This window comes from Populus alba, chromosome 2 (genome assembly GCF_005239225.2).
Source record: "Populus alba chromosome 2, ASM523922v2, whole genome shotgun sequence".
Classification (NCBI taxonomy): Eukaryota; Viridiplantae; Streptophyta; class Magnoliopsida; order Malpighiales; family Salicaceae; genus Populus; species Populus alba.
In genome coordinates, this window is record NC_133285.1 from 7,577,919 (window position 1) to 7,587,631 (window position 9,713).

The 9,713-nt window shown below is 37.0% G+C and overlaps 1 protein-coding gene across 2 annotated transcripts; it reads right to left on the reverse strand.

The window, feature by feature from the left end:
* Positions 1–1,715: 1,715 nt before the first annotated feature.
* On the reverse strand, positions 1,716–9,490 carry LOC118042239 (kinesin-like protein KIN-UB). Of its 2 annotated transcripts, none has more exons than XM_073407290.1 (19): positions 9,118–9,490; positions 8,846–8,946; positions 8,631–8,753; positions 8,209–8,394; positions 7,794–8,015; positions 7,564–7,717; positions 7,249–7,398; positions 6,889–6,977; positions 6,396–6,599; positions 5,891–6,013; positions 5,379–5,510; positions 5,128–5,259; positions 4,281–4,419; positions 4,108–4,200; positions 3,852–3,977; positions 3,613–3,735; positions 2,816–2,959; positions 2,154–2,282; positions 1,716–2,078 (listed from the first exon to the last, which is right to left on the reverse strand). In XM_073407290.1, the coding sequence occupies exons 1-19, from the start codon at positions 9,308–9,310 to the stop codon at positions 1,918–1,920; spliced, it is 2,724 nt and encodes a 907-aa protein (XP_073263391.1). In that variant the 5' UTR covers positions 9,311–9,490; the 3' UTR covers positions 1,716–1,917. The 2 variants fall into 2 exon arrangements, with proteins under 2 accessions (XP_073263391.1, XP_034905742.1); XM_035049851.2 differs by having other exon boundaries at positions 3,613–3,738; positions 9,118–9,489.
* Between the last annotated feature and the right edge of the window lie 223 nt (positions 9,491–9,713).

A 9,713-nucleotide genomic window follows, 5' to 3' on the forward strand; every position in this document is an offset into this window, starting at 1 on the left:
AGTGTCCTAATGTCCTGTGAAGATCAGGAATATGTTCTTTTAGCTTCATTACAGTATGTTCTTTTGATTTAAACAAACCTTAAATTCCTTTGTCTTACTGCAACAAGCTCTTAGAGTGAGTTCTTCAACGGATAAGTAAATATAATGATAGTTTATTGAAGCCTTTGTTGGAAAATTTGGTCGAGAACATGGTTAAAGGTGAGGTACACTCACTTTTAGGGTTTAGATTTTGATAAAATTTAATCTTTAATATAAACTTTTTAATATAGAATATTAACATGTTTTAAATAAATTATAAGTAAATAAAAAATTAATCTTAAATAATTTCTAATTGATATGTTATGGTGAAACCTAAACCCCTCAAAAAATATACTTATTAATAAGAATTCTTGGTTGGTATCTCAAGTAATCCTATAGCATACTTATAAACTAAACATATTTTTCATACTTGTCTAATTTTAATTGTGAATTTTTAAACTAAATATCTCTATCTGCTTCTTCTTTTTTTCATTTACCTTGAAAGATGTCTTCACAAGTATCTGAGATGAGTATTTAATTTCGACATTTTTGCTATTCTAGTTTTACTATTCTTCGACTTTTGTGTATAGTGATTTTTTTATCTCGATCTTAAAATAAGTCATTCACGTTCAAAAAAAAAATAGATCAATTAATAAGATAATTTTTTCCACGGCTCCTCTGAGGTGTCAAATCCTAGGCGATGATTTGGGAATTAACCGACTTATTATCCTATTCAATTAGTTAAGCCTTTCAAGAGGATTAATTATCCTATAATAATTAATAGGGGAGAGACAGACCTGTGCTGTTTTTTTTTTTTTCGTTTTTGTGAAGTAATTGAGACATTATAAAGAACATACACAGAAAGAATGTTGCCAGCAATAGCATTTCAGGGAATCATGACATAACATCTATATATATATATATATATATATATATATATTATATATATATATATATAGGCCATGAAAGCCTAATCACAATGAAGCATTTGATAGAACCAAATTATCGATTTGGGTTAAGAGGGAACCACCCTTTTGAATTAGTGCTGGGAGTTTGCTTCAAGGTGGTGCCTGGTGGGCTGGTGGCTACTATCACGGACTACTGACCCAGGCAAGAGTGGGTCAGAGTGTTCATCAGCCTGGATCCGGTAAATTTTGTGATTTAGGCTCGCGGTCAGCCGTATGAGAAAAGGAGATGTTTTTTTACTGGTCAGTGGGAAGGAAAGTGAAGCATTGAAGGGCTTACGCGGCTTTAATATGACCAAGTTGGGTTACCCTGCAAATTCGTAGTTGGGACTCGTGGGATTTCCATTTTTCAAAATTATATGGAACTTTTCCTCGTGAAAAACTTGGAAGAAAAGGGATGTTTTGTGTTTATTTCATTGGTAAAATCCATTAACCTTGACCTCAAGTAAGGTTCTAGATTGATTCCCACTTCCCTCTCCTGTAGACTCTAGCACGTACGACAGAGCAGTGTCTAGAGAAAAGGATCTGTAGTCTTCACCATAACAGAGCTGACCAACGAATATTTTCATTGCTGGTAAATAGAGTGAATTTACAGTGTGAAGTGCGGCGGGCGTCCCTTGTCCTACGGGACTTCAACTCCAGTTACTATACTTTTTTTTTATCTTTTCATGATGGCTACGAGTCTATTCTCATGTCAGAACTACCATTTCCCGTCTTTTGCCTCAATCCAGCTACAAATATTAATACACTAGCACAAGACCGATTGTAAACAATCCCCCCAGTCTCGCCTCTTTACACAAAAATTGCGAGAGTATTCCAATTGACCAAGTAATTATTCAGTGCAAAGAATGATGTGTGATTCTTGACCAATCTATACAGCAACCAGAGAACTAGCTTGGCCCACAGATATGGATAACAACAAATTAACATGTGGTCAACACTCTATCCGTAACCGCCGCATTTCAGACCTGAAGGTGGAACTTGAATTCAAAGTCCGACGAGCAAGAGCTCTTATGTCCTCTCGAGAACAATAACGTGAGATACGAACTAGCTCCCAAAGCGCACCTCCACTGATCATTTCTTTTGCATTTACTTCTGAAAAATAAGTTGACCTTTCAAGGAACATGTCAAAGGGAGTTTTCTCTATCAAAATGAGGAAGTGGCACTTACCTTGCTGAGCCAAGTGACATAGAGCAAGCTCAATGTGGCGTCTGATTGGTGCAGCTTCATTATTAGCATTTTGTACAATCCATGGAAGTGCGTCATCTTCTATAAGAAGAGATCTGCCACTTTTTAATCCTGTGGTAGGCCAACATAATGTTAACATTAAGAATATAGATTCATTCACATCTTCCCATACAAATATGTTCATGACACAGTCTATGAACTATCAGATATATTCTTATCCAGTGTGCTATAGGACATGCGAAATATTATCAGACATAAACTTGATCGAGGAATCTGGCCAGAATGTGAGAGCTGAGAACATTTAATAGAATTGCTTAACAAATTTGAAGGTACAATAATTATCTCCTCAACCCTAACACTTGCCCAAGTGCCCCCACAACAAAAGAAATAAACCCACATGAACAAAACCCAAGAAAAGCATTAAGCAGATACTTCAACCTAAAATCAAACATATATTTTCCGAAGCAACAAATGAAAATAAAAACTTTCCCTAAACACACATGATAAGTTTCCATTTTCTGATTTGACAAACCACCACAGAGATTGAATGTAATATCAATTGCCATTAAGGTCCAGATATAGCCTGTTTGCAGGCCTTAGATACAGAAGTTCATGGTCAAGATCATATGAGACTGAAAACTAACCTTGAGTAGATGCTCGGGACTCGCATTTTGCAAAGTTTGCAATCCCACGAGCAACTTGGGAAAGAACATCAGGATGTCCACACCTCACCATTCCTAGCAGAGCTCTTATCCCACCTTCAGACCTCAGCTTCATTTGTAGCTTATCTGTGAGACAAAAAGAATGTAGTATATCAATACCGCACAATAATTTGATATGACATCCAGTTTAAAACATTGAAAGCATACAATTTTCATTTGAGCCTTAAATCCATAGCGGAGGCAAATTAACAGCTGCAGCAAATGCATTTCTCTCAATGGCATCTTTTTAATACAGCATATTCACTGAAGCAAAGCTAAAGAATATGTGTATGGCCTTCGGAAATTATTAATTGACATTTCTTTGATGAATGTGCTCCAATTTTTATTAAGTTGGATTGACAAAGGTGAGACTCAAACCTGAGATCTCACCCCTCTTGCTCATGCAAGAGTACCACTAAGCTATATGCTCATTGGCATGTTATTAAATTAACTATTCATCAAGAATCAATAATGACATGCTTTTAGAAATACTCCTTAACTGAAATGTGTCCTAGATTTTCAGTCTAGCAAAGATTCTTGATGACATGCTGTTAGAAATACTCCTTTACTGAAATGAGTTCTAGATTTTCATTCTTGCACTCCTGTCTTGATGAAGGTCTAGCAACCTTTCCATGGCTTCTATTTTACAGCAAACTGAACCTTCTTATAATGTTAATAATGGCCAAAAATATATGAAGAGGAAAGAACACTAGCATGATGCAGCAGAACAAGCAGTATACCATTTCCACATAGATTAGCAATAGCTCCAGAAACCATGCGTAGAGTTTGAGGATCCTCAGCATCAGCTGCTGTCATAGATAACAAACTAATTCCCCCTTGAACCATGATTAGTTCTTGATTGGCTTCTGGAAGAAAGGCAACAATACACAGAACCTATATATTTAGGAGCTGATTGGTGTTGGAACCAATAAAGCAATAATTGTGAAGATGACAAGAGAGAAGTATGGGTGACAATTACCATTCATTGCAAGATTGGCAATTGCACCTGCTGCTACTCTGCGAATAGTTTCATCCTCAAAGCTTCTAAGGACCATCAGCAAGGAAGTAAGACCACCAGATTCAACAATCCTTTCTTGATTTGCTTCTGCATGATATACAAGGTGAAACACAAATCAGTTGCATGAAATAAAAAGAAGAATAACAAAGTACTATAGTTTGAACCTAGGATCTACCACAACCCAGCTCATCCATTCCAGCTATAAATGAGTACTGACCTTCAGCTGCTAGATTAGCCACCACTTTTACAGCATGTATTCGTACATTCGCATCTTCTGACTCAAGCAGTGACAAAATCTTTTGCAATCCAACTGTCAAATCCATTGATCATTAAACTACAAGAAACACATGGACCAAACATTGTTCATATTTTGTGCAAGAATTTTATTACCGTGTTCAAAAAGTGAGGCAGTCGGAGCCTTCTGTCCATTTATAGTGTCTTTAAATTGTGAATGCCTAGCTTGCGACATGAGAGAATCCACACCACTGAAACCATTTGCGGATCCACTTCTTTCAAGATACCTTTTTGCCTACAAACATCAAGGGTGTAACCAGGTTAAAGTTATAGATAACATATGATTTTGTCTGTGATTAAGGCTGGGGATGGGCCACTGGACAAGGACGTTGCATCTTGTAACAATTATACTTAACCTGTGAATTAAAAGCATAGTCAAAAATTAAAAAGTTTGCTATAAATTAAGAATATGCTGGGTAAGGTGGTAAAAAGGTTGAAAATTTACGTTCATAATTTTTCACCCCTTTACTCATGTTTGGTATATTTTTTAGAGGGGAAGATTTAAAGGAGGTTGACGTTCAACCCTCAAAAGGGGGTCAAATGTAAACCTTGGAGAGGGGAATAGAAGGATTTTTCAGGGGGGGGGGGCTTTCAATTTCGTGTTTTTCCCGCTCTTTTTTTAATTTTCACCATTTTTTTCCCTCATTTTGATCCCATCTCAAATTTTGGACAACAAATATTTATTATTTTAATATTTCTCATGATAATATTTAATTTAACACTTGGTTTAATTCAAGTGGGACCCACTATCACACATATTTTTTCATCTTTTACCAAGCATCCTTGACATTTCACCTTTTAGCATTTTTTTACACCCTTAACAACCATTAATCTTACTTCTTAACATTTTCCCTCCAAATTTTAACCATTAAGAGCAAATGATCATGGTTTGAGTGATTATACGCACAAAAAGAAAACTGCCCAATATTTCTAAATTGAATACCTGATCAGCTTCAAAAGTCAACTGCAACAACTGACTTTGTAGGATCACAACTTCTTCTTCCAGTTTCCTTTTCTTACATGCCTCATCCTCCAATATCTTGTGAAGCCTTATAATCTCTGTATCTCCACCAGCCTAGTGCATAAATAATCCACAATTTATTCTTTCTATTTTTTTGTTGTTGGATGTGGATTGATGATGGAGTGTTTGGGAAGAGTGCAGAGAAGAAAGGCAATACAAAGCTTAATCCTTACCCCTGGCTGCATAAATTGTTCAAATTGTCCCTTAAGTTTGTTGATCTCATCTTCAGCCGCCTTTCTTAACTGAATTTCATTTTGAAGCAACTTTCTGAGATCAGAAACTTCCTCAGAAACAGGGCCCAGCTCCTGAGAAATAGGATGGAAACAGGAGAAAAGGCAGGGTTCATATTGAAAAAATTTGGAAAATCAATTTTTAGAGAAAAGATAAAATGCACTGACAAGGGTCAAGATATAACAGCAAAACATTCATTGTAACACGGTGCCATGAGTAAGTACATCGTAGCGCCAGGAGATTCTGTACTGAACTATAAGTGCATCATCATAATTAGCAGGGATATGCCTGTCCTATAACCAATATTATTTTTATCAAAGGCAAAATTTATACAGCAGCTGGATAATATAAAGTTTAAGAGAGGATTGAATCCTAACTGGAATTCAGAGATTTCAATCTGACAACAGTCATAAGACTACATTCTCAACAGCAACAAGTGCCACAAAAAGAGTACCTCTCCATTGCAATTATCATTGATGAAGTCATCACGGTCATGGCTTTGCTGATTTGCTAACAATTTTTCCTCTAGCTCCTTGACAGATTCCATGTATTCCATCTGACACTTTAGCCTCTCCTTCTACAAAAAGCAACAGGAAACTTAAAGGTGTTGAAAAAAAATATTATAGTAACTGAAACAATAAGACTCCAATTTCATGTTAAAGGGTAGCAAGGAATGAAAGGAGTAAACTGCCCCGAGTAAATTCCTTCCTAAGGCATTTTTAGTCCCTCAAATTTCATTTCTCTTGTTCTTTCCAAAATCTAAACAAAAACTAAACCCTGAATGAGAGTACAAGATAAACTGCATTGACAAGAAAATGAGTGCCATCCATGACCATTACAGCCTCAGCTCTTTCCACGTTTTGTACAAAAAGAACAAACAGAGAAGTAAATGAACACAGTGCTATTGTTTGCCAGTGCAAGGCTCTTCTTTACAGGAAATAATCAATAGCTGAACTGACCTCTAAGGCTTCTGCAAAGCTCCTTTCCACCTCAGCAATACGATTTTGTGCTTCTTGATTTATTCTTTCAACTTCATTGTCAAAGGCTCTCTGCTGCCTTTCATTTTCTGCAATGAGCTTGTCTACTTGTATTTCAAGCTTTCTAGATAAACTTTTGTAATCGAACTCTTCCTTTATTCTCAACATGTTCTCCACTTTCATTGCCTAAAGACAGACGAAGTATTTACAATCTGTTGATTATTTATGCTACATCAATATGTAACATATACTTTAATGGTGCCATCATAAATACACTACGCATTATAATAAAACTCTCATTTAAGCAACAGGGATGCCAAATAAAAGCAGTATGAAGTCATGATGTAAAAAGGTTGAAATACACATTTCACAATAGCATTTGTAATTTGTACATTATAACAGAGGAGAGGAAAAACTGTTTGATGGCATGTACTGCAAAAATTAAAGGCATGACACATGAATCAACAATGCTCACCCTTTGTCCAAACAATATAGTGCTCGAAGTCTCGCCCCTGTGGCGTGGTGATGGGCCAATGGTCACAATTAAAGAAGTTCTTGCAGTTCCTGCAGTGAGATGACATGTGACCAAAATATGAACTGGCGTTTTTTTGCAGAGAAATCTAGAATAAGAAGCCAGTTCATTTATGAAAATAAACCTTCATAGAATGGTAAATTAGTAAATGAATTATTCCTCTCAAGAAACAACAAGGGTAAGGTAATGGTTCAAATAATCACTAATTTGGATCTCACCAATAACATCTAATTAATTGATCCAGTCAGATCATATCAAAACCTGAGAAAAAATTAACTTACATGAATAAGAATGGCAACTCACCTCCAAATGAATCTTTAAGCAACCTTGTAAGTTTTGAATCGCGAATTGGAACATGAGAACTATTCTCAGCCAGTGCATTTATGCACTTCCCTAGTGCACTCAGTGAGAGATTAATAGACTTAGCTTCCTCTAGCATATGTCCCTCGCTTCCTGTCAAATGAGGAAAGAGCATATGTTAAGAACCTACTAACTCATAAAAACATTAGAAAGAGGTTTAAGAAAGCCATGATTGTCAGAAATCACACTCCACCTCATATATATCCACACTTATAGTCCAATGGATATAAAGAAAAAGTAACATCTTCTGGTACGCACCTGACTTGTGAACACGTTCTGAACCAGCCAGATCTACCAAAACCAGCTTGCTTTTCCGAACAATAGGTTTTGAAGGTTTGACCAAATGAGATGAATTATCAATTTCACTTGAAAGAGCATCTTCTCGTCCTGTAAATGACCTCTTAACCTGAACCTGCACTAAAATATGCAACTATAAATCAAACAGAAAACTGAATCAAGAGCATCAAAAGTAAAGAAGAATTATTCACCATTAGAATAGCATGACTACGAGAAGATTCAGTATTCAACTTCGTATTCGCAGCAATTCTATGAGCTTCCCCTAATCTTAGCAGTTCCACAATACTCTGCTGGTCCCTGATTTCTGCAACAGTTGCCCCAGGTACTGAAACATCACCAGTTTTTGGATCTTCCACAATAGAAATATTATTGTTTGACGGAACAAGAAGGTCCTGGACAGCCTCCATATAAAGCTATACATGTTTGTAAAGAACAAGAATGTTAGGTAAGTTGTGAAGGCGCAAACTGTAACAGAACAAGATCAAAGTGAACATGGTGAAGTTCAGAAGTAATTTCATTCAATTTGTCACAAAATAAATGTAAGAAAAACAAATAAAAAGAGATCATGCAATGGTACAACCATCTTTCACCTAACTTGAGCCCAACCTGCAAATATGATACTGAGACAGAATCAGTCTCTGGAGAGATTTCTGTTAAAATATCCTCCATTGCACGAACCATGATCCCACGAGAAGAAGTATCATCCTCTCCCAGGTGTCCAAGAGTAAAAGTTTTCCCAGTACCGGTCTGACCATAAGCCATCACTGTCCCATTGTAACCATCTAAAACACTCTAAAAAATGAAAACTCACATCAGTAAAACTTTTAAATAAGACCCTACAGATAACATACGAACATCCAGCATGGCATTATAACCCATACAAACAAAACGGAAGCTGACAGCAACGTTCAAGGATTTTAGGATACGCCACGCCCAAAACATAATGTTTATTGTTTAGTGACAATAAAGCGCCAACATCGTCGCTTAATTCAGCAATGTACACAATAAATAAACCAAAAGTAACCAACCTCGACAACAGGCTTAGCAACAGCTTCATAAACACGCTTCTGAGACGCGAATTCAGTAAGCACGTCATCGAACTCATATGTATCCGCATCCCAATTGTTTTTTCGAAGCTTCAACCTCTTAAGCTGAGATTGAACAAAAAAAAGGCCCCAGAATCATTAATAACACCACAATCAAGCTCAAAAACAATACTCTAATAATGGCACATTCAGACCACCTCAGGCTGCAATTCAACATAATCGGCAAAATCCGCATCTGCTGCCAACTCCTCTGCATTTCGCGGCCGCAATCTCACCGCCACTCTAACTCTTCCCAGCACTGTCAAAACCATTAAAACATTTTGAAATCCACAGCACAGACTGATACTCCTTCACCACTCAAACAAAGATCCAATGCCGGAAACCTAAAACCACTATAAATGCTTTCTACTAGTGATCAACATAGTTCGAGATGAGTCAAAATGTAGTAAGAGAAAAGGAAGGAACTCACCTCCGTCGTCGGAGGCGGAGAAAGTGGAAGGGTAGCTGCGGCGGAAAGATGGGAGAGGAGCGTGAGAGGGGTGGACTCTGGATTTGAAAGAGGAAGACTTGAGATTAGAAGCAGTGACGGGTTTAAGTGGCCTTTGAGCGCTGCTGCTGCCATTTCGAAAAGCACTGTTACTTGACGATGATGATGATGCCATGTGATAATTACTTATCCTTTTCAGATTCTCCGGTTACTTTTCCGTTGAATGGTTGCTTTTGTTGTTGGCGGAGCTGAGTTGAGTGGAGGAGAAAAGGGCCAGAAAGGGAAGGATTGATGTCCGGTTGTGGAGGTGGAATTTGGGGGTTTGGGTCCGATTCCAAGTTGTTGGAGAATGGGGTCCACTTTTATTTGAAAGAGTTGCATAGCAAGATACAAGATGGGTCATTCATGGCAGGTTCACGTGTCCCACATCCCAGTCCGTTCCTTCAATTTTTACGATTTAAAAGTAATTGAAATTTACATTTTCCTTTTCTTTTTTAAGAAACTTTAATTTGAAGTTTAAATTTTGCTTTCAGAGGAAGGTGGAGAAATCACATGTTTTCATCTTTAAAGTTTTATTT